The 26,156-nt window shown below is 42.1% G+C and overlaps 1 protein-coding gene across 12 annotated transcripts in view; it reads right to left on the bottom strand.

Moving 5' to 3' along the window:
• Window positions 1-26,156, bottom strand: part of PTPRT (protein tyrosine phosphatase receptor type T) — a 564,167-nt gene that overhangs the window by 127,406 nt on the left and 410,605 nt on the right. For all 12 annotated transcript variants that reach the window (XM_068700265.1, XM_068700263.1, XM_068700264.1 and 9 more), the window contains one exon: window positions 25,420-25,529. In XM_068700265.1, coding sequence (XP_068556366.1) covers window positions 25,420-25,529 — 110 coding nt within the window. The remainder of the gene's footprint in view (window positions 1-25,419; window positions 25,530-26,156) is intronic.

The following is a 26,156-nucleotide window of genomic DNA, read 5'->3' as shown; positions in this document are numbered from 1 at the left end:
GCACCCCCAAGCCCTGGCAGTCCTGTTTTAGCTGATGGAAAAGGCCGACAGCAAAACCACTGAAATAAGAAAATAAAGCTGCTGGCATCCCAGAAAAGTCAAAATTGCAGATCAGCCACAGCTGACCTTTTCTAAAGGTGCCCCTCTTTTGAAAACTGTTTAGCTAGAGAAATGTTGCTACTTCCAGGTACATAACCCTTCTTTGTGTTAGAATTGCATCTATTTAACCAGAAGACAACTACGCAGAGTTGGTGGTGTAGGTTTGACTTAGTGGTGTTTAAATCTCACCTGGTTGCACACAGAGCAACCCCCCCCAGCATCTTTCCACGCCACTCGCTTCAGTTTCAGAACAGCGCTGGCACAAAACTTCACAAGCAGATGAGAAGGAAGTTTGTCACGGGCAAAGCGAGATTTTCTGGGGCTAGAAATCTTTATGCAAGCCATAAGGGTGCAGAGATAAGGGAGTAGGATATCAACACACAAAGTTGGCTGTGCGTCACCGGCCTTGGTGTTGCAGATGGAGGGGAGGGGGAACAACTGAAAAGCTCCATGATTGAAAGCACCTTGGGAAACAATAGGCAATTTAGTTTTTAATCTTGCTTTACATATTCCACTCCATGCTCTAATAAAGCCTGCAAGCAAACTTCATTTTTCCCCTGTTTCCCAAAAATAAACACAAATAAACTGACGCAGTAAAGTCTGACAGAAATATCCTTGAACTCGAAGTTATCAAAACATTTCCTTCATTTCCCAAGCCACTGCCTGAGGGAAGCAGTGTTCCCCAAGCCAGGTGTTAAGAAGTCATGTGCGTTACACGTTAGCTGTGCAAATGACTTTATTCTATTGCAGAAGGAAACTGGCTCGAGTTCATGGTGTCTCCTGGAAATGTTCTCTTCAAGTTCAGCATGGCCAGAGGGGGCACCAGGTGAAGTTGTTTTACTGAGCATCTCACTTACTACCATTTCAGGGATCACTGACCTCAGAAAGACCAGAAATGTTTCAAGGTTCTTCCTCAGTTCATGCTACACCTGGATTACTCCCGCACAGATAACCCAAGTTCCTGTAGTATGCCTTCTCGAACCTGAGTGTGCAGTACTCGTAAGATAGCTTGTACCAAAACCAGCTTCACATTTCAACACAAACTAGCAAGAAATAGCCAGTCCCAAACGCAGCTTCTCCTCCTGCCTTCTAGCTGTACCTGACACTAAGAGGGGTAGCAAGATGCTCCTAAAACTATACACATCCCTTACACAGGTCAGCCCCACAGCACCACTGAGCTGGATCTGGCTTCTCCCTAGCCACTGCTTGCCAGACCAAGCTACAATGATTTAATTGCCCTGTCCTCTTCAGCGACGTCTTATAGGATCAACGCTTAAGCTGAATGAAATAATCACAGAATCATTAATATTGCCAAATTCAAACCTGCCAGTCCAACACTTTCACCCAGCCTGAAATTTAGTTAAGGCTGGGAAAATCAGCTCTTCGCTTCTCCACAGTCTCTTGCTCAGGGGCATCCTGAGAAGCACCCCGCCATGGCACAACACCACAGCACGGCCAACGACCAAGCATTTGAAGAAGCTGATGCAATACAGGGAGCAAATTACAAAACAGTGTCACTGTCCACTGTCAGCTTAACCCACCAGCAAAGAGCAGTTACAGGTGCATGGGACAGAACTCAAACTTTTGACATACTGATTTTTCCACAAATCTCTTACCTTCTGTTACTAATTTTATACTTAAATCTTGGCAAAACTGCCCTTTCAGTAGACAATTAAAGATATTTTCTTTTGCTAACTACAGGTAGAAAAACAATCATTACTTTGTGGAACTGTAAAGAGAATATTCTTCCTGACACAGACTCTGCTCTAGGTTCCCAGTGACACGAAAACCCACACGCTCGCACTCCTGTTTACAGCCTCGCTGCCTGATAACCCTTGCCACTTACATTTCCAAGCCTGATATCAAGCAGAGTGCAAATCATAAACAAGCAGGGCTCTGGATGTGGGCTACACATTTGATTTAAAGTTCAAAGCTGAGAGTGTCAAAGGTGGGGGCCTCAGCCCTGTGCTTTTCGTTCAAAGCATGCAAACATTTTATCCAGCTCAACTCCAGCCTCACATCACAGTGTGAGCATCTTTCATGGGCAAGCAAGAGAAGAGACATGAAGAACACAAGGAACCCTTTCTTTTCCACATGTAGTAGCAGAGGTGTTTGGGAACACAAGAGGGCCACGATCCCTACACTCGTGGGCCACCCAGCGATGCTGCAGGACGTGCTTCACAGGTTAGGAACAAGAAGCAGTAAAACCTCAATTCATTTCATAGAACAAACTAAAGCAGGCACTTGTTCCATCAGCTGATTCAAACAGGTCATCACAAAGAAGGCAGAGAGGAAAAAGGCGCCAGTTCAGATAGCTCAAATAACATGCTCCTACAAAACACCAACCCCGCAGCAGTCAGAACACAACTCCACAGGCAGCGCAGACTGGTCAGACCATGGCTTCAACACACACTGGGCCACGTGGAAAGTCTTGCAAATGTCTCAATATTCGTAATGAACAAAAATGTAAGAAGCCTGATTATACACCTAAATACATACCAGCAACATCTCATCAGCTGACAGTATTTTATACGGTACACAAACTGGAAGTGCCTAACCAAACGTTCTGAGCTCAGCAAACCACTCAGGCATAAATTTGTCTTCCTGTACTGCTAAAGCAATGTAAGTACATGACTACATGCTCATAAGGAAAGGACAAGTGAATCAAACTTAAAGACGCCTTCTTAGGGTAAGAAACATCAGCCTATGAAAACTTGTACAAAAAAAAAAAGTAAAAATTTACCCTAAAAAAAAGGAATCAGCACCAATGATCAGAACTCACTTGTAAATCAGTTCTGACCAGGACCCCTGTAATTCCTTTTTCACACAAGCACCTGTAAATCAAACTTCATTTTTATATGTTGATTGTCTTCTGCTTCTCTTTTTGCCTGGATCTTTCAATTTTCAGATTTAGAGCAGAACTGAAAACACTGGCATCTCAAACACAAAATACACATGAATAAAAGGTGTAAGGGTTGTCATGCTCTGCTACTCCTCAAATAACCTGCTTGTCAGTACCTAGCCATACTCTTCATACACTATTAGCTTTCTAAGATGAGTTTCCATAGCATGCCAGAATGGCAGATTGCATTAAAAGGGATGGTAAGACTTTTTTTTTTTTTTTTGGCATTGTCTGTTAATAACAATGACTGTAATGCAATTACAGTTTTGCAGTTTATACAGCTCTCTCTTAAGTCATGCCATCCAGCTTTCCCAGCTTTGGATTTTCCTCATCAGAAAGATGAATAAGCTGTTGTACACAGTAAGTGAAAGCTAGAAATAGGCTGTGCAATTTCCAAGGCCATTTTTCTATTTTTTAAATTGTTACCTCCACACTTCCTGTCTAGCATAATTCCCCAAAACATAGGTTGGCCAGTTACAAAGATTCCTTAAACTGCTACGAGTCAATCTGTTAAAATTCAGCAGCATGAAGCTGAAGAGAAGACAGCCTGGCTCCTCCACAAATGCATACCTGCCATAAATAAGAGGGACAGAACTTATCGCTGAAGCCAATGTAAAAATCCTTGTTTTAATATTCTAGCTAATAGCAAATAAATCCACCTGAACCGCTTCAGCCAGCAAAAAAGCCAAGTTGATTTTTGCAAAAAAACGGTCAGCTTTGCCAGCTAGATAACACGGACTGAATACATTTTTACATGCTAAATATTTGCTTGGGATTTAGTGGTTAAGATGCTGTCTTGCATAATAGTATTTTTAGCAAGATGGGACATATTTTCCTGTGTAGCTTTGCAAAGGTAGGCAAGGTTGAAGTTCCCATGAATATCACCTAGCTGTCCACGTAGCTGCAATTTGAAGACCACAGCTGCTGGGCCAGTCCTGTTAGAACAGGGCCGTAACGTGGAAGGATCCAGGCGCATCGCTCCGGTGGGCAGTCATGGAAACAGAGGAGGGATGAGCAGGAGGTGGTTTTATCCGTACTGCAGCCAGAGTTATACAGGGAACCCTGCCCACCCTCTCAATGCACTATCATCCCCTCTGAAACTGGGGGAAGACCCCAAACTGGGAACCCCTGAGAGTCACCTGCAGCTGGAAGAGAGCTAGGATAAAGCATTAGGAGCCCTGCATGAACACACAGAAATGCCACCACAGCTGAGGCCCCAAGCCTTGCTGGGGTGCAATGCACCCCCACCTTTGTAGGATCCTTTGCAATGCATGGACACGAAGCATCCCTAAAAACTTCAGTGCAGGATGAGGAAGCTGCATCATGTCCAGGCTCCGTGGAGAGGGGGGCACAATGGCACTCCCACCACCACAAACCCTACTTCAGAGCAAAGCCAAACCTGTGGGGCACACAGCCCACAGACCCTCAGTCCCCAAAATCTTTTCTGACAATCTTGCTACAGCTCACTAAAATACATGTTTTATATCAGCTAAGCCCTAAAGGATTTGTCCTATGTTTTCATTTGAAAAAGCCAGGCAGTTCCCCTAAAACCATGAATTCCTAATCACCACCACAACACCCTCCCTCTTCCCACACTTGCTGCAAAGTTCCCGCTCCCCTTCTCACTCAGGGGCATGAGGCTGTGATTTTGCTTTCCACACTAATCAAAATCTTTCATCAGAAAAAAAAACGAATCTTGTGCCTGATACATCAGGGCCTTTAAAGAGACTTCACAGCATTTATACCCAGAGGGCTTTCATTTGTGCACAGACTGTTTATGACTTTTACTGAATAAAGGCACTGTTGCTGGTTTCCTCTTGAATAAATCCTGGGCCTAATTTTCTAATGTCCTGGGGAGAGTCCAAAGTCAGAAGAGAGCTGGAAATCTTCCATCACCTTGGAAAAACAACATCTCTTGTTCCTCAAGACATAACTGCATTAGAGGAAATACCTCGGATATATTTTTTTGCGGATACATTAGGTGCTACATGAATAAAATCCTATTACTATCACAGAAGAGGCCTTCTCCAATCAGGTTTACCACAGTTAAGTTTTCCGGATTATTCACCCGAACTATATTTTCACAAACGCCACAGGCTATAAAGCACATGGTGTATAAAGCAAGTTAAATATTCCCACCAAAAAATGAATGTTTCAATTTTAAAGTGACTTTCCACACAAAGGTGTCTCTGAGCTATCCATTAGCTGAAAGTGAGAAACGTCTCAGCGAACAACTAAATACTCTTTGCAGAGTGGAAAAACATTTTCCTAAGTATGGAAAATGTGTGTAAAGGGCTGAAGCTGACTGAAGCCAGGTCCCTCTCACCCCCAACTCCTCGAAGTGCTGGTTATCAGTGGGGTGATCTTGCACAACCTGTGCCCACGACAGTGGGAAGCACTGGGTAGACAGGGCTGTGCACAGGGTAGGGCCTAAAAATCAAGCATCCACCAACCTTGTACCTGCTCAGAGTGTGTGAAAAAAATTGTACCAGGACCCAGGTTTCCTTTGAGGGTCGAGCTGTAGCTGCTTTCTCCAGGCAAAAAAACTCTTCTGTGCCCTCTGACTCTTCTTTCCCACCAGACAGCCAACAGAAAATCCATTGCACAATGCCCAAATAATTCCTCTTCCCTACCCAAACGTCGCCCTGGCTCTCCTGAATGCACTTGCTTCCCTCACCTGCTCCAAGCAACTGAACCAGGACCCCAGATGTATTTCGGTGCTGCCTCTGAGTGCCACTGGACATGGCAGACAGCTGCAGGGGGGAACTTGTGCAGAGCAAGCTGAAAGGCAGTTAGTTCTCACCTGCACTGAAACCCGCTTTCTTCAGATCAAACTGCCTGGCCAGAAGAGAGGGATACGTATCCGAAGGGCAAGTCTGAGAACAGCATCGCTGCAGGCCTCGTGGAAAGCACTCCCGACAGAGGCTGAGTCATTTTGTCTGCATACGGGCAAACTAAAGCCAACTTTATACCTTCGTCACCAGGTTACATTCTTTTTTTTTTTTTTTTTTTTAATTGAATTTGATAAAATGCAGGCTTTCACTCAAGTACTGGCTAGAGCAGGAGTAACTAGATTGTGCACGTTATGGTATATTTTATGTTATAAAGCTTTTGTTGGAGCTGTGTTAGTTTGTTTCCTGAATGCACATTGTGGTGACCACAAGAATAAAAAGTAAATTGTTAAAATCTCTAGATACCTCCCAATTCCAATTCTGGTCTTACCGTCCTGCAATCAACTTACAGTCCACATGATAGCACTTTTAAAATACTTAAAATGTTTTGCAAAACTCTTGGTTTAACACACTTGCTGTACTTCATTACACTTGCCAGCTCTTGTGTTCAAAACAGGAGTAAGAAAGATACATTTCTGTTTTCTTGTCTAAGGGTCTGCTGGATTTTCCTTTTACATCATCTGCAGGAATATAGTCATCTTCCCTTATCATCAACCATAATTTACATTCACTGGATAATACACGAGAATGGCTCAATCTCCTTTTCTTTGTTTTTCATGACAGTAGTAGCAATATTCCAAGCAGCCTCCATTCCAGCCCTCTTTCTTATAACTGCATTCCTCATAATGCTCCAGATTCTTTAAATTGTTTTAGGCTACATTAAAAGGCACCACAGTTAGAAGAGTCTCAAAAGATGAAGTTTATAATAGTCCAATTTATTCTTTCAACTCCCTCTTTAGAATAATCTAGCTCTGCTTCTTCTTTCCTTTTCACTAATGAGCTGGAAAATCAAGCACCACGCTGTCAGGTGACTCTGACTAGCTCCAACTCTGCTTTATAAATAGGAAGCAAAATCTCTCTAAAAGCTCTGCCCTGGTTCTTTGGTCCCCTCTGATGAGAGCCCTCTACTGCTGCTCCATTAGCACCGATGGGAACTTGCACCACATCTATCCTATTTGATGCACATCTCCTCATCATTCCTACCCCCAAAACTCTTGAAGTGTTTTGAGGGGCCAGAAGTAGAAGAAAAGAGCTTGGCTTCTCAGTGATGCTGCCACAAAGAGCCAGGAAGGCCACGTCGCCAGCACTGCTGCTGTGTCACTGCCCAGGCACAGTGTGGGAGAGGGTGGCAGAAAGGAAGCCGAGATCTGTAACTTGCCATGGTGAGCAGGCAAACAAGGTCAATGGGTGCAGATGTAGAATTAAGCATTGCATTAAGCTTTGCACAGGCAAGTACAGAAAGGACACTACTAAATCATGGGACTCATACAACAGCCCTAATGCCAGTGTACACCTTAACCCTAACAAGTTTGCTGGGAGTGGTTCCTGCTTTCCCTGGATGCTTGACACTCTGCAGGCTATTTTAAAGGTAACAAAGAAAAAGCAGATCAGAATAGTTTAAATTGCTGCATAGTGGTCTGTGTCTCCATTAAATAAATAGATAAATAATCAGGGAAAGGCATTAATTAGGCCAGGGGCTTCCACAAATCAAAACTAGGTAGAGTACATACACGTTACTGTAGGACTCACAAAAATCTAAATGACAACTGTACAAAAGCTGTCTTTCCAAGCTTGAGCTGCAGTAATTTCAATATGAACAAGTAGTAAATTCTTGATTAACTGCAAGCCTGAAGTTTCTGATAGTCTCAAGTGATTCATGGTTTCAGTCCAAAAGCCTGTAGTGGGTTCAGCCCCAAAACAGCATAACAATACTTGCTTCTTACTGGACACAACAAAGCTGAATACAGATTTTTGTACTAAGTTCTTTTAGCCTGATTTCAAGATTTTCCAGACCTTTTGTGTGCTCTCCAAATCTACTCTATCAGCTGGTAGGTGGCAATAGGTCTTGAAAGAGAAACGTAGGGACACCACATTTAGCTATAGTAAAAGGAAACGAGAACTTATGGAGGGTGCTGCCTGAATTTACCCTGAAAAAGTATCGGCACAGGCATTTTATAGAAGCAAAAGGCTCCTACACTGACATCTTAAATCATACTTTGTAGCAAGCTCAAACAGATTTAGCAGCTGCTCCTGAACTTCATGCAATATTACTGCCTTTTTACCAACAAGTATTCAGACTCTGAATAGTAATAATGAGAATGCAAACTTGACTGTGGCTTAGCTTAGACTCCTAAGCATAAGACATGAGTAGGTTAGCATCAAAATGTGTCAAACTGGAGTGCAGACACCTGGTCCTGAAAAGTCATGCAAAAAACTTAGTTTATACTGCTTCTCCTTGTTCCTTGTTAAAATAATTTGGAGGTTTGAAAGTGAAAAAGATTTATGAATTCACTGGGGAACTGGAGAGAGTCATCACACTGTAATGGATAGGCAGATTTTTTTATTGATTCAAATTAAGGGTAATTTATTGGAAAAAAAAAGCCATGATTTGCATGAAAGATGTTGCCTAAAGACACAGCAGTCTAAATGTGTTTTGATATATTTCACGCATATACATACACACGTAAACTGTTTGGTGCAACTCACTCTGCTAAGTGAATTAGCTGGCAGTGCCAGCAAGATAAAACCCATCAGTCGTAAGACTTTGCTCTGAGATAACTCAATCCTCATGCACTTCAAGCAAAGCCTCTCCTCTTACTTTTAATTTATTAGGAGCAATCTGGTCATTCCTACCCAGCCTGGCCCTCCCAAGCAATGAAATTTGCCTTCAGTTGACTCCAAGGATCCCTCCCCTCAGCTGCCTTTGTCCTTATGGGCAATCTGAGGAGCCTTTGTTGTGCAGCTCTTTACCACGGGAAATGGCAAGCAAATCTGAACTATTCCCAGGGAGTTTGGGTTAGTACAGAGGACATCCAAGTGTACATCTCATTCCCAACAGGATTAATTAGAGTTTCCCATATCAAACCCACTTGCCAAGAGAAGACTCTCTCCACACAGAAGCTCAAGTCTTCCGGTTCTGGGGGCTGCTCAAACTTAGATTTGAATCTTCTGGGATAAACTCAGACAAATTGCGACGCTGGAGAGTCACAGTTTTAGAAAATCTCTGGGATACTCATGTGCATCTCAACATGCCAACGCTTCCTAGCCTAAATACTCTGTCTCCTTTCCAGCACCAGGATCCCTACCATCAGAGTTATGGGGACACAGCCTCAGGCTACAAACACCAGGATTCTACTGGGGTGCCAGCAGGACTAGGCAGGCACAGCACTGGCGATCCAGAAGAAATTTCTTTCCTCATTGTCCTCATCAGAGGCAAGGAGCAGGTTCCCACGTGCTCCCAGCACCAGCAGCTCTGGCAGCAAGCTGCTGAGGTGCAAACGAGGCCTAAGCTGCAGGAATGCTGAGGCCGACCCTGGCCCACGAGTCACCAAGCCCATTTCTTCTGGAGCTCTTCACTGTGAAGCAATCATGTTTTCAAGAAAATTTGATGTCAATAAACAAGTGTAAAATACCAAAAGAAACACTGCATTCACCTGCCTTCACCACACGTTACCGTGCTATTGTTAACCGCTGTCAAACCACAAACAAGTTTATCAGAAATTTAGGCTCTGTGAACAGGCCATTTGAGCAGCACACTGGGCAAGCATGCAAGTTATTGATCTCGGTAAGCTAAATTTTCACAAGGGACTTAAGCCAGTTTTCATTTGTGTGTACATGCTCTGAGAGTTCAAGGATTTGATGGAAGCAATTACTCGCTGAGGCAGAGCAGCTCGTTTGAACAGACTCCTAGGTCTGCAGTTTGCTATTTGCATACACCCAGTTTAACAGCAGAGAAGCATGTAAACAGAAATGTTAGGCAGCTTTACGAAAATCTGACTTCTGGGGGAACTGCTCTGTGGAAAACAATAGTAAGATGCAGGATCCAATGTAAATCTTACAGTGAAGGAAAAAAAACCACACCTTGTGACTAGGAAAACTGCGTGAAATGCTGAGGAGCTTCTTACAAAGGCAAATTACCACACTGCAAAGATGGCAAAGGGAAAATTTACATTCCTTGTTCGTAAAAAGGAGTAATTAATACAGTTAGAGAAAATGTAACATTTAATGAATAACTGAAGTGTTCAAACAAATTGCCAGTTTAATACAGCTGAATGACAGAGCCAAAGTGTTGGGAATAAAATCCCAAGGTTCTGTTAGCAGATAGAAAATTTATGGATCAAGTGAGAAGAAAAACTGATTTATCATCAAAGGAAATAATTACTCTTCAAATAAATAAGAATTAGAATGAACACTTATATTGTCTCTCCTCCCCCTCTGAAGGTCTCCAAAACTCAAATTTATTTCAGTTTACATACTTAGATAATTAAAGCTCTAAAAATTATATAAATTTTTATGGGCCGTTTCTGGAGAAAAAAGGCACAACTTAAAACAGAGCTAAGTACTTTGATTATTGCATCAAGTTGCTATTAGTTTTCATGGTGCAATAAGTTCAAAAAATTGCCTCCTGCTGATATAGTTATGATCCTATTTTTAAGCAATTTCTAAAAATTAGAAATGTATTACAGGCTTTCATACTTAATGGCTTGAATTTAATAAAAACTCCATTAATAAAAAATTAATTAAAAAAATGCTGTACCAAATACTCAACTGCCACAAACGGGAAAACCTTCCTGAAGCTGCAGAGTTGGTGGAGTCGGGCAGTTTGTAGGAGTTGGTCCTCTTGCAGAAAACCCCAATTTCTCCAGCTGCCAGCCCTACAAATTCACTTTTCACTGTAAGGACCACTGTAAGGGGTTCAGCTCTTCTATGTCTCACTAATGGTAATTGCTCTGCAGGCCACACCTCACCTGTGAGTCTGTTTTCAAACCCTGTTGCTTTTAATTAAGTCACACAAACCCAAAGTGATCAGAACAAGACAAAGAGCGATGGAAATACAGGGCTCTGCTGCAGAGCGCTGGTTTGGTAAGGCTAACAGCCACAGTTTTTATTCCCCACCAGCTAAAATGAAGCTCCATGAGGCTAAAATGGCCACGAACCAGACAGGTCTTCTCCTTCCAGAAGCACCAGTTCCCAGACATTTCTCACAACCGCATCAACCTGCCCTGATGACATCCAGCTGCTGTGTTTGTGCTGATTGGGACCACTAGTGGACCCACAGAGATCTGCTCTTCACAACTTACGTTCTGCAGGTCCAAACATGGACACACTATTAGAATGAAAATGGTGAGGTGGGTCTAATCACAGCATGCCTAGAACAGCATCGCACAACTCCAGATGCAATCTGAAAACATAGCCACACCAAGGAATCAGACTGACCCCAAAATGCCGACGATGTTAACAGAAATAAAACAAGCCAGAATTACTCTCTAGAAAGGTACCACTTTGCATTCATTCAGCATGTCATCATAACCTCAGGATAGCTCCTAAAATAAGAAATACTGCTCCTATAATTAGGATTTAGCTACGCATTTTCATGCCAGATATGTTTGTCATGTTAGAAGAAGGGTACAATGAGTACTCTAAGTGGGAACAGAAGTAATGCAAGTATGAGAGCACAAGCTACGCTCTGACAGCAAGTTATTATTTTTCAGTTTCTGATGTCTGCATGACCTGCTCACAAATTTCATCTGTAGAGAGAGCACTCTTTCCCCTCTCAGAGCAATGAGGACCTGCTTAAACTCACGTCCTGTCAGGTGTGTGTCAAGCACAGTTACTTTTACCTTTACTATAACACTGAAAACTAATCAAGGACCTGAGGGCATGGTCACTAGAAACACTGGATGCAAGCTGAGGCCCTCTGCACGGGCTGTCCCTTTGCAGCACCTGTAACACGTGAATGACGCTGAAGAAGTTGTAACATCTCCAAGGGATGGTACTGGCCAGGGACCATAGCTGCAATCCAAGAAACGAGGGAAGAAAAACCAGTTTTGGTTAAGAGCCATATTAAACTAACAATCAAGCTTCAAGTCCACTGTTATTAGACAAGTCTCTCACCATAATTAGTCAGAAGTTGGATGCAGACACAACACCCCCCAAAAAAACCACCAACCACCAAGGCTGTTCTTACAGCGCATCTGCTCGGAATGAAGGCGATGGCCTCAAAAATCTCTCTCAAGATTGGGTTGGGGTGAGATTTACCTAGAGTTTCACAGACATCTGCAAAGAGATTTGGGGTGCTGAGCTACAAAATTGTATCTATCCAACAGCCAACTTTCCAGACATTTTGCCCTAGGGCAGGAACCTGTCAGCTCTTGGGTTGTCGTCCCCTGTCCCTCCCTGGATGCACGACATTGGCTTCTTAATGCAGCAGGCTCGTGGCACTGCTGTTAAGCTTCAAGTAATAGCATGAGACTGCAACGATACCCAGCAATAGTCCCATCCACTGAAGCATATTTCACTCCAGGGACTTCAGTGTGAAAAGGAAATGCTGTCTAAAAGAAGGCAACATATCTTCCTCTACATTTAAATCCAGAGACTTGTTTGGTCGCAGTGGCAGGTAGTAGAAAACACAAGTGCCACCTTAGAGAAGAGCTGTCACCTCGTCTGTTACCTTCTTTAAAATAGTGGCTCTCTGAGGGCTGCTGAGGCTGAACGGGTTGTACCAGACTGCAGCGCGTTTAGCTGCTGGCAGTGTTTATAATCAGTAAAGTTTATAAGCAGAAATATTTATAAGCAGTACATTGAGAAGCTGATGTGTTAAAAGCTGTGCTGAACATGACACAGTACAGTGCCCAAATGCTGCATCCCCTTAGGTGAGAAGGGGATGCTGAGGAAAGTGTTCATCACAAACTAATACTTGTCCTTCTTTACTATGAACTCCCCCAAAATACTGGCAGGACCTCCAACATTTTCTAAAGGTAACTAAGTGAAAAACAATACGCGTTTGTATCTTCTAACATTCCACCTTTCTTTTCCAACAGTCAATATGGTTCGTGAAAATTAACTCAAACCTGTTAATTGCTTTTGCAATTGTTTTACTTCGCTCTGCTTGTTGAGGGAAGCGGGTAAGAGACCTGCACCGCACACGATGCAAGTGCTGAGTGCTCAGGGACAACGTGCCAGCATTCTGCAGTGACGACACACAGCAAGCAGCTCTCCGAATGCCCAGTGTCGTACAACAGTGAGAGCGTATTGGGGCAGAGTTTGGTTTTCTTACCTACACCAACACAGCCTGTATATTCAGAACAGGCTCCCAACAGACTTGGGAACACACCAAGAATCTCCTGACCAGACGGCAAGTCAGTCAATCTTGCCGAGGACTCAACTTACAACCCCCCATTAACACAGATCGGCAAACACAGAACGCTTTCTCTTAACTACCTACGCACACACCTCCACACAGACTATTTGATAATACCACAAAAACACTGCTGTGCTGGTCTGTGGCATAAACATGACTATTGGCACAACCAAGTAGGCATCTCCAAAAAACAGATGTCATTATGCTTAAAGGACCTGCTGTGCACAGCAACAATTGGCAGAGTATTTTGTTCTGTGCTCATCTAATTTGAGACAACCCTGAAAATCCTGTGCAGAACTGCAGACAAGGACAGATGCATGTTCAGCTTCAGCATGTTTCTGACTGTCTACCAAAACAGAGGAACCACTGTCGGGCTTCTGTTACTCTTAATTGATTAATCACAGGCAAGGCTTCCACAAGCAGTGTGTGCCCCCAGCATATCATTAAGGATTATGTTCACAGATACTCAGTTTAGACAGCACTGCGTTAAATCCCAGCAAATAATTTGGTCACTGAGATGTGCGTGGATCCCTTTAGGAGCAAAGCTGCTAAACCAATTATGTAATGACATAAAAAAGCAGTGGGTAAACTGCACGTCTCGATTCTTCTCAGGCACAAAAGCTTCACCAGGGCTTCCTCTTTGTCTCACATTTATTTGAAAAAAAAAAAAAAAAAGAAAGAAAGAAAGGCCATTGCTACCATGCTTCCCTCATTAGAAATGTCAAACACTTAAACACTTTCACATCTTTCTTCTTCTAATGCCGCTGAGAAGCTCAGAGTAACAAATGAAAACGCCAACATCTCCATGCAGCAGACAGAACTCTAACTCATCAATAACACCATCTCTTCGTATGACAGCTATTAGGACACTGCTGTAGCTGTAGGGAATTTCTCATGGTCCAGAAAGGCTGTCGCAAAGGGCCACGAAGTCTTTATTTAAAGCCCTCAGTAAAGCAGCTAGGAGTAGATGCCCCTCTGCTGCTGCTGTGGTTCTGTTGCTGCTGCTGAGATTATACAAGTTAAACTAGTAGCAGGTAACAAGGGACCTCCTCAAAACTCTTTCAGAAGCAGCTTTCTTGGTGCCTGATTACCATGACAGAGGGAACTGAGAGGCTAAGAAACTCAGCTGACAGCACAGCAGACCTTTGCCTCAGGCAAAGCAGAATGAATTCCCCATGTTCCCAAGTCAATGCAATTTATAGCCCAGGGCTATGTCTCATTACTCCTGCCCAAGCCAAGGTTGTTGGAACTTCAGTGTCAGTTCAGCAACAGACTTGTCTCCTGCTGGCACTCCTCCTAAAGCAGTAGCCTCCTAAAACAGTTTTATTTAGCTGGAAAATGTGGTCTACTGTGTAGAGAAGTTTAGAAAGAAAATGTTTCTGGAAAGTGAAGCTATACAAGACAGATTTTACATATATATATATATAAATATATAAAAGATGATGGTAGCCAGGAAAAGGATTGAGCTGTATCTATCAAGAAGTGCTGTTTGCTCAGCAGCAGCAGAGACAAGACCACACAGTTCATCCTTAATAAGGAGTAGCTAGGTAAGGATGTGAACTTTTGTCTAGAAACCTTGTACAACTTGGATGATTTCCTATTTGTCAGTGTCCTAAATAAGAAAATGGCAAGTTAATAATGCTGTATACACATTATTGTCTTTTCCCCTAAATTTAATACAAGTTTCAGGCTGTTGCAAAGACATGGAAAATTAAATAGCTTAGAAAGGTTTTCAGTTTAGTGGAAAAAGAATCCAAGCACTAAAAGAAACAGTGTCCTAGACTGTAAAATAAGGGAGGTCTACATACACAAGCTGTGTTTATATTTGTCTTTGCCGATAACCAAACTATTAATTATCAGCCACAATCCTTCTGTGGTCTGTGCAAAACAAAACAAAACAAAAATCATGGAAAAAAAAAAAAAAAAACAAAAAACACACATTACATGACATTGATCTGCTGCCAGAACTCCAGCTACAGGAAAGCTGGGAGTGGCACACACATGGCAATGGGATACCCAAAGATGCCAATCCCCCGGTGCAGCTTACAGCACAGCTCAGAGCGACCATCACTCGCCTGTGGGAGCAGTTCTGTGCAGGAGTTCATGGAGATGGCCTGGACTTGCCCGACATTTCAGAGAACCACATTTCTAACTCTGGAAAGTTGCCAAAAAGTGCCTTAGAGAAAGATCGTTCACTGTAAAAGACAACGTAAATCTAGACAGAAAGACCTTTTACTATTTCACTGTTTTTTCTGGATTTTTTTTTTCCACCTAAGATATGGGCCTCGTAGGATTTTAATTATGACAACAGCCTTGCCTTTCTTGAGTCATTCTTGTGAACATTACAATTAGCCCATGAATGCTCAGGACCTAATGAGTCCTGTACAGGAAGCAGTTCATTTCAGACTGATTTAGGAATGTTTCAACACAAAATACAAGAATGTTGAATGTGGTGGATCTCCTATAGGGACAGGACTCAGGATAAGAAGGAGCTTCTAGAATTTTCATAGGTGGGTTGGATTTGGGATTCATTTTGAATTGGGTTTCACCTCTGTTGACAAACCGAAATATTCCTGCAATGATGGAGTTTGAAACAAGAATTAAATTCTCTGAAGACAGTGCCAGACCTCCTTTGCAGATACCTGAAAAGGAATACTCTTCATTGCCTCAAGACCATATCTACCCCACATCCCTTTTTCTTCAGCTCCAGAAGAACAGAGAAGCTGACTCCAGTATCCAAGAGGACAACAAGGACACTGCATTAATGAGACATTCACTCAGTTCTTCTTTCTATCAGACTTTCCTGATTCCTCTTTGTTTGGTCATGCCCACCACTGGCTTTGAAACTCATCCAGGCTCCCTTGTATGCAGCCAAGAGCCCGGACATCTTTCTCCTAAATCACCATGATTTTCACTGGATGATTAGGAAAACAAAACAGGGCTGGCTGATGTTGCTATGCTCTCAAATTCTGATTTCAAGGTGATTTGTGCTCCCTTCCTCCTTGGTTTGTAAGAATGGAGGGAAAGCAGAGAGCTCTCTTTTGTGTGCTTGGAGCCAAGTAAGGAATTAACTTGCCTCGTACAGTATCTGCTCCGAAGTGTACGGTATGTCAGGGGGACAATCAATTTCATGGTTCTCTAAAGCTGATTGAAACATGATTACACAGCAAGCCATGGGCTCTTTTTTCTAAGACTTGCCAACCGCTCGTGCTTCTTAGGAACAATTACTACTGCAGGTGAATTCGGATTGCTGCTGGGATGGACATTGGTTTCAATCTTATCAGGAAGTTTCAGACATTTGGGGGTACAAGACTAAAGTTAATTGTGCCAAGTGTTACACAAAAGGAATAATTTGAAGAAAGTTATCTTCTAATGAACAGGGAAAAGCGGGTTAGTGAACAATCTTCTGCCAGCGCTGGACTCCAGAACTAAAGAATATATTTTATGACTGGATGATTGGGAACATTTGCCACTTTAAAACTCAGTTTAAGCCAGATGATTGTTGTTACTTATGACCCTCCCCTTCCCAATAAATTTCATCCAGGAGATGGGAGGAAGCAAATAACTTTTGTTCTCCCATTTGTGTACTTTTTTTTTTTTTAAATGAAGGTTAAGGGAGAGTTAAATGGCATTTTTGGAAGTTATATTCAAGGCTGGCAACAAGTGACAGGCAAAAAGCACCAAAGAATAAAGCCCCTTAATTCAGGTACAGCAAAAGCACAGCATGGGTAGTGCAGCAGGATGAAAACCACACAACAGCTCTAGGAATAACTGTGGACGTTAACCCAGGGAGACCCTGCAAACAAAAGAGGTCCATTTGCTCCCCAGCCTGTTTACTGTGAGTCACACAAACAGGCAGCCAATTAAACCTGAACACAAACACGGACAACATGCATACAAGAGAGGATATGACATGGTCCTATACCCAGCCTTCCTCTTCACCAGGAACAGGGATAGTAGGGCTGGGAAGTCTCATCTCTTCTCCTTCTTGCCCAGACTTCTCCTTCCCATTCATATTTCCTTAGGACTTTAATGCTTTTTGTTTTCTATAAATAAAACTAAATTTAATGTCTATGAGAAAGGAAGGAAGAACGGAGTAGGTAACAAAGCAATTGGGAGCACCTCAGTAATGTATTCAGGCCATTAAGGATTTCATTAGGTTTACTAAAAGGTCATTAATGATAAAATATCTTCTTTTATTTTACCTACTTTCTAAACATTATAGTCTATTCTGCCATTCAAGCTTGCACCCCACTGACATTAATTAGCATGCTATATATTAAAGAGAGTTTTTAATGAGCTGTTATTTCATATGATTTTATTGGAGAGCCTCATTGTTCAGTTTAATAGCAGAAAATGACAACTGTAGAAATTGCTTTGATAGGACTGCAGCATCGAGGCGGTTATTCAATCCCATACTCGTTGCTCAGTTAGTTCGTGATGCTGAAAGCAGCGCTTTATCTCCCTCATAGCTGGTTTGCTATGTTACACTTGCCTTAGTGAAAGCTGTGGGCAAGGAATGAAGCCCCAAAGCAACACAAAGGAGTAACAGCAACATCACTTAGAGTAGGTATTTGCTACACACCACAACCTAACAGAAGCAAGAACCATGTGCATATAAAATGTTTTTACCACATTTTTTGATGAAATATAATTCCTCGCTAATGTGGTCATAAGACCACATATTTTAGTGATGCAAATATTAAACTGTTTGTAGTTATTTTCCAAGTCAAGCGACTGCCTCATTCTAAGTTGCTTTACAAAATTTCAGACAAAAGCAGTTGAACTAGAAACAAAGAGAAGCAAGGAACCCAAACAATCCTTGTGCTAAAATCTTGCAGCTGCCAGCATCCTCCTGGAAACCATCTGAGCCTTGCTGCCAGTGATACCACCTGGACACCAGGGAGAAGAGGAAGCAGAAAAAACAGTGATGAACGGAGAGGGCAGAAGGAGGAGGGAAGAGGCTGGTAAAGACAGTGGGACACAGGAAACTAAGGCAAAATGAAATCCGTCCACTGGATAGCAGGATCAGAGTTAAAACTCTGGGTCTAACAGGCACGCACCAGGAACAGCAATAACATTCATTTTCCCAAAGGAACCATAATGCTGGCATCTCCCTTTGAAGGTGATGAGAACATCACCTTGACCAGCTTCTCATCTCTTACAGTTCTCCAGCTGCACCAGTTCACAGAAGAAAGCTAAATCTGAATTTTTCAATATTGCCTGTTTTCTACATCAAGCAGTACTCAAAAGGGAAGAGAAATAACCACCGCAGAAACAAGTACAAATCTGTATCTGGACTTTGCTTTCAAGGTATTTACCATATTTTGGTAAGCAAGATTTTGAAAGATCCAAATATGGAGTTGTTAGAAGACTTTCTATTACCGTAACTGCACAGGTAACTGCCCCTTGAGAAGACCAGCTGGAAGAAATGGGATTAAGAACCAACTGGTTTCCTAGATGAGCAATAAAGAGAAACGGCATGTCTGAAAGAAGAAAGGAGAATAGACCAAAACTATTTTTTTCTAGAAATAAAAATAAAGCATTGGAAGGCAAAAAGAAGATGCTCACAAACTACAAAACTATATATATTTTTTTTAATTTCAGCTTCATTATAAAAAGAATAAGTGATGTTTTGTCTGTTCTTATCATTTGGCTTAGAATGAGTCCAATATCCACAGTAAAATAATTCAGTTCCTTCTTAAAAATTCCTTTTTTTTTAGCCAAACATCTTCTCTCATTTGCATTGGATTTATATTGCTGTAAGTCTATCGGCTTCAAAAGAACAATAAAAAGGTAATCAAAGAAATTGTTGTGCTCAGGGGACTGTATTATGCTTTCATTTCTGGAAAGCTTGATCAAGCAATTTTTTTTTAACAGTTGATTCATACTATTTATAACACGAGTATGCTATTTACCTCGAGGTTGTCATACATTTAAAAAAAAGCCCTGACATCTGAGTTTCTCAAAAAAGCCTCTCATATTCTCACACTGGAAACCATACAATTTACAAATGCATCATTAACTGCTTCCGAGTTAAGTGCATCTTGCAAGTAACAATGGGTGAGCAGCACCTGATTAAGAATCCTATGCAATTTGAAGATATTTGTTCAAAAGTGCTTTAAGGTGCTTATTCCAAAAAAATATCCCTAACTAGGAAATCCTTTAAACACGCCCTTGATTTTAAGGCTGTGTTAAGCTAACTAGGACAGGATGGAGAGGGACCCCAGTGACGAGGATGGGCCAGGCTGTGTCTGACAGGGGTTAGCCCCTGAGCACACGGGCAGAGTTTGGGGCTGCTGAGCAGCCTGCATCTGCTGCATCCTCCCTGCTGCCGTCCTCCTGGGATGTAAGGAGCACAACAGCCCCAGGAAGCATCACACAGATACAGCAAGGCTTAAGTCCTATTATCCCAGAGCATGGCTAAGGGGTCTCTCAGGCTCACGCTCGAATTCTAGGTCTGACTGGGAGCTTAAAAGCCGTATTAGTCCATTAAACAATGTGAGGGCATGGTGGGAAGTGGGAAAGACTCACTATGGGATTCTGCTGGCAAACAACTGGACTGAGCCTGGTACTTCTTGTGGGCTCACGCTCCCCTCAGACCTCACCAGAAGTTTCTCACCCACTATGAGAGTGAGCAATGCTCTGGTTTACAGGTCTTCCCAGTTACCAAGAAGAGAAAATAGATCAGTGCAATCAGCACCATTCATTTTCCAGATTCTGGCTCAGAGGGGAGCAGAACTCTGGCAGTCTCTGCCCAACCTTCCACCAAGCACTCAGAAAACACAAGTCAGCATCCATGCAAAAAACGATTCATGTTCAGACAGGCCAGCCCTCTTCCTGCACAAAACCTGTTAACTACAGAACTACTTTAGCTGTGTACATGCACAGCTTTCCTTACACGTAATCAAGAGGATGAAGCAGCCAACTGTAAAGCAGACAGAGCTTCAGACTTAAACAGATTATGCATGGCCACACAGTTTCACTGCTACTGTAGATTAAGGGATTCTATTCAACATAGCACAGATGCAGTAAAACACTGATTCTTCATATAATTGACTTTCATGGACTCTGGACAAACAATATTCTGCAGCACGTGACACTATCTAAAGCTAGTGTCAAAGGAATCCATTAGTGCTACAGATGAACAGAGAATAACATCCAGTTGTGGGAAGATTGCATTGTCAAACGCCCTTACAGAAGGGTGATAACACTACAACCAAATACACAATCCTTAATTGATCATTTCCTGGGTTTTGAGCACTTAACTGTGTCTCCTTAATGTTCTCTTAATGTTCAGCTAAATGCAGCAGCCAGCTGTGTGTAGCACGGACTTCCTTCAGTGCACACTTAGTGAGCAAGCTCCGTCCCAGGAGTATCATGCATCCACAGAATGCAATTGAGAAGCTGTAACATGATTGATTTTCATGGGAACATTCAAAGCCACTTCTCACTGAAGGCAATTTCTGAGAATTGTCATTTTTCTACTGTTTTGACTGTAGACCTTCATATAAATCGGTTGCAAGATTTTGTGGTTGTTGCTTTTCTTCTTGTGGGAGCCATTTTTCACTCTTAACCAAAAAAAAATAAAATAAAATTCCTTTAAATAAACAAACAAACAACTCAGCCAAGTTCAGATCCCAACCCTTTCATCTTTTCCAGGAAAACTTTATTTGCTACACCTTTTAGTAGGGAAGGTTTTATTCTAAAAAATAAAAAAAATAATCAGGTTTCATGAATAGCTTAAAAATGGGCTATGAAAAAAATACAAGCATAACCATGCAGTGGGTAGCTATCAACTCACAAAATTGTACTTTGTATTACAGCAAGCGTGCACTTCCAGGGGTCAAAGCTGGGAACAATCTGTTCCCACTCTACTGTAAACGCAGACAGTGCATCCCACAAATATTGACCCTATACATGACCCTTTAAGAGATAGTTTGCATGTAACGACCTCTCCTGCAGAGAAAAAGTGAGTGAAGTGATTGAGAAGAAATGGCATATTGGCAGCTGGAGAGATGATGAAGGGCAGACTGCAATTTCACATGGAAAATCAGAGGATCTGTAACCTTTGATGTGCAATTTAAACTCACATCCACTGGGATTAGGGGAACTAGTCTCCAAACATCCTATTAAAGAGCTGAAATTGTTTATGAAAGCCCTTTGTATTATTATTCCTTGCATCTAGAGATTTGAAGCATTTCAAAAACAGTGACCGAAAAAACTAGCTAGTTAGAAGCTGCAAATGCATCCTTATTTTCCCAAGACCCCATGTGCAACCCACATGGGACTTAATAATCGTAAAGATGAGAACATAAGTGATTACAAGACTACACCTTGCAGTATTTAAAAAGATAGTTTACTGTTTAAATGTTGCCTTTAGGCATGGCTCATTTGTAAGGACTTCAACAGGCTGAGAGTCATTTTTTCTAGCCAAGGAACTGAATATCACGGAGCCACACTTTAAATGCTTCCAGGATTGTAATGCATTGTAACAAGGCCTCCCCCTCCAGGAAACATCACAGATATTTCATAGAGAAATGCTAAGGTGTTGTTGTTGTTGTTGTTATTATTATTATTTGTTTTTCCTTCTTCTCCTTTTAAGGAAGAAATATTCTGAAAACTGACAATTTGGAAAAAATGATTACACACACAGAACATACAATGGTGAAAGCCAATGTCACTGAGTGCACCAGTAAGCTCCCAGCTGCCCACATAGACAGCAAAATGCAGTTACAAACAAGTTTTCTCTATTTATACTTCATAGACTTAATACAAGTTTGCACCAAATACCTGGGTCCACCTGTGTACATGAAGCACTTCACGCTGGATTGTGGAGCAAATGCCTGAGACAACCTCACAGGACCTAGAAGCAGGAAAATTTAAGTGCCAAAGCTGGTGCGTGACCTTGAATTGGATTGCTTGTTCCTGCATTACAGAGGCAGCACAGGTCTTTCCAGTGTTTGATGCTGGTTTGACTTTGCACACACTTAGGATAAAGAAAGAAATCTTTGTTGCATGTCTTTGTACACAAAGGCTTTGAAGCTGAACTCCCACGTGGGCATAAGCACAATAAGCATCATTTGCTTATTAGGGGTTTTAAAGCCTAGCAGCTTTTCCAGGATCGGTTAAAGATTCAACAGGTTGTGGTGCTTTCAGTCTGCCAGGAGACTCGATGGGGGACAGGGCTCATTACAGAGCCGTTAGATTCTGCCACTCACAGCTCGCTACCAGACAGCTGTAACAACGCCTCTGTACAACAGCACATGCCAAAACACCTCTGCAGAGCTTCCTACCCGAACCAGTGTGCCAGCAAAACCCGTTAGCGTTGTTTAGCTGTGTTTCTAAACACGGAGTGATCTACTTGTCTCCATCCATACCTCCACACCTTGAAGCTACCTGGGGACTTGGCTTTAGCTAGAGCTCTTCAGCTTATCCCCGCTGCACAGCTTGCTTTCAACAGCATCTCCCTAACGGGCTGCTTGACCTGCCAGACAGACTGACGCCTGCTAACTCAGCACACGCTCCTCACATTAACTGCCTCGTTGTGCTCCCTCAGCATCCCTAGGATGATCGCTGGGCTTTCTGCATGGCTCAGAGCCTCATCCTTCCTGCGAGCAGATCAACTGACTTGCAGTTCCCTAAGCTTTCCACGTTCCCTTGAAAGAGCTTTCTGCTCCCCAGGAACAGACCGCGATTACACACTGAGTTAGGGATCTACAAGATTCCTTTGTTCAGGAGTCCAGCTGTGGCTGTACCCAGTGAAACAACTCTTCCACTGAATGCAGGGGGCTTTTTAAACCCATTTTAAATGCAATGCTATAGGCGCATTTAAGACTGCAATAGCAGTGTGAAGGATAGATATCAATCAGAGCACTCTTCTATAAGTAAAAAAAGGTTCATTAAGGTCCTTGCATTTTGTTTAGGCTCTTCAGAAACTATTCAGTCATTATGAACTTTGTGATTCTGCCTGCCAAATGACTTGCTGAAGACTGTGCTGCTGGATCTCAGCCCAGTTGGCATGTGAGCGGGGTGCGTGCAAACTGCACTGGCAACGTGTGTGACATGGAAGTCTGTCTGGCAGGGAACTGCAAGAATGATTAGGGATCCGAGGAGAAAATCTGTCCCAAGGAAAAGCAAGTGGGATGGAAGTAGAATAGACAGTTTGTTTATCTGGAAGCAATTGGAAGTTTAGAGACCTTTTTCATTTTTTCTTTCCAACCCCTTTTTTTTTTTTTTTAAGAAGAAAAAACAGAACTAGAGAGAAAATACAGTGCAGAAAATACAATGAAATACAGTTAGAGCATTGTATGGAGAGAACTATTAGTTACTTTGGGGGAGAAGAGAGTTTTATTTGTGTTTTTATTAGGAGGGTTTGTGCTCAAGGGCATTTGAAAGAGCGTCACCTTCAGGATACCTTTGTGTGAATCAAGCCAGTTGTTCCCAAGGGTACTGACATCACTACATGTAGCTCAAAGTCAGAAAGTGGTAATTCTTGATCTGCACCTTGGAGGGAATTTTTCCTTCATAAATTTTAGTAGGTTGTTGGGCTTGTTTCTCTCCCTAATGACAGCAACAATTGCAGAGCTTCTAGATAGCTGCAGATCTGCTAGTGCAGCACCAAGTTTCCCTGCTCCTGTTGCTGATAGGGTAGCGCTGCCAGTACTGGTTTTCAGGAGCTGTGCTCCCTACAGAGACCTCATTAAAGTAGCACTGCACAGGTTCATAGTTTGACCTTTTTTTCCTTTTTTTTCTGTCGTAGTTAAAGCCTTCTATTTCTACCTGGATAGTACTACAGACCACAGATATCTGTGAGAACTGAAAACCTATCACAGACTAACCACCAGATTTTTCTTTCTCTTTAACCAATAGGTCAGCTGAACTCTGTTAAAGCAGCGTAAGGCCACGATGATACTGTCTAAAATAACACTTTAGAGGTTATTACTAGTGAGGAATTACATTGGTCCTAGGCACGTGGCATGAAGACTTAATACCAGTAGAGACTAAGTTGCAGGTTAAAGTAACCACAGTGGGCTAGGGATTAAGTAAACAATACAAAAGATGCAACTACCAGGCAGTACTAGAAGTTTCTCAGTATTTCTAGGAAGATTAATCTTCAATTGCAGGTGGCAGGATGAGACTTTTCTGTTCAAAGACCTATGTTTTATTTACCGAGCCATTTTAAGACCAGAATCTCCTGCTACTTGGAACAGGTGCTCATATTTGCTTGTGACATGGACTTCAACAGCTTGACAACTACTCTGAAAATGCTCTGGCCATCTCTCCAGATGATGGGTAACTGCTCATCTGTATTTTGGTCTCCAGCTAATGAATTCCATTCACATCAGCACTCTTGTCTCAGTGTGCCACAGAGAATGGAAATGTTCTGTATGAGTTGCTTCATTTCCTGGCAAACTTCAGGCACTGCACTTCCCCTGGTACTTTTAAATACTTGGACTTTCATCCTTTTGGAGAGGAGGAAAAGGAGGAGAAATGTAACTCACCTTGACTTCTCTTTGGCTTCAGCTGTCAAATATGCGTAGAGTCATTATCAGAAAAGAAAAAATTTGTTTGTGCCTCCACTGAGACTCAAGCAATGATATGACTTGAGGGGCAAAGGCACAGTCATGATGCATCACTACCCCTGGAGGCATTAAAGTATCTCTACGCAGCTGCTGAGCCAGAAAAGCTATTGGATTGCTCAAGTTCTTTCAATGAGCTGAGCCCAAGGCAATATTTTAGCAGGAAACTGCCTCTTTAAAAATTAAAAGGAGTTATTTTTGCATCATTTGCCTGGGATTACTTTAAATGTGTTCCATTATAGGTCACCTCTGTTTCCAGAAAAATAACGCACTTGCAACTGATTCTATTCGGATTAATTCCTTAAAAAATACAGAAGGGGAAAAAAAAACAAGCACTTTATTACATCATTCCTTACACGTATACACAGGATAGCCTGCTACACCTTCAAAGAACATAAAATTGTAGTGGTTCACTCTAGTTCTAGGCAGGTGATACGCAACCTGCACAAGTTTTCACAAGTATCTCCAACATTGACCAACAAAATGTGACTCCTTACATTAGTCAAGGATTATCTCTTGGCTCATTTTGTCACAAATACTGGTGAGGAATTCCTCCCCCTTCCCCACCTGCCTTGAACTGGATTTTTTTCAGTGACAGCAGCAGATTATCTTGAAGATTCTTATCTATTTTAATCAGGCTTCTTTTAGCACCTTCTGAAATCTCTCAGAGCTCACGATTGGCTTACACACATATGAAAAGGGCCCTGTGGCATGTATTCCTTGACAACAATCTGTTCTTCTCACCTCATAGAGTGTAATGATGCCATTTGTCTCATTTGGAGGCTTCCACTGAACATAGATCTTCTCTTCAAAAGGTCCTCCCTGGATGGATTCCAAGGGAACAGGTCCAGGAACTACAGAAAGATTAAAAACAACAAAAAAAAAATCACAACACTGTGTTAGAAGCTACCACCAGCTCCACTGAATCAAGTAAGAAAACTGCTAAGTGATGAACAAAATCAGAATCCATGAAAACATGAAGCTAGCTCCAGTATGCCCTTATCCCAGCACAGCACAGCAGAAAATCAGTGAGTACTTAAAAGGGAACTAAAGACTACAGAAGGTGAATTTCTTAGTTTATCCAGTCAATCACCTCAAAGTGTCTTTCTTACATAAACACATAGATTTGTTTCCTGACTCCATGACATCACACAATGAATGTGTGATTTTACCCCCAAATTATGCACTTTATTACCTCAAATTAACAACATTCCAGTATGTGTGTATTTTTCTATTTAAATATAAAAATGCAAAAAGGTACCTTTTAAATAAAGAGAACTTCAATAATTTAACTTTGCCTCAAATATAGCTATTTGCACTAGTAAAAATAATAGTAATTAACATTCTGCAGATAAGGATTCACGTACAGACGGTGATTTAGGCAGTAACATTGGCACTTCTCTGAGAAGAGTCCCAATGCATGTAGATCATAGTCCTGCTTACACGTGTTGTCACACCACTGGAAAACCTCAGAGCATGTC

Source organism: Anas acuta, chromosome 16 (assembly GCF_963932015.1).
Source record: "Anas acuta chromosome 16, bAnaAcu1.1, whole genome shotgun sequence".
NCBI classification, from domain to species: Eukaryota; Metazoa; Chordata; class Aves; order Anseriformes; family Anatidae; genus Anas; species Anas acuta.
The sequence above is the reverse complement of the archived record's forward strand: the minus strand, read 5'-3'. Positions and strand labels throughout refer to the sequence as shown.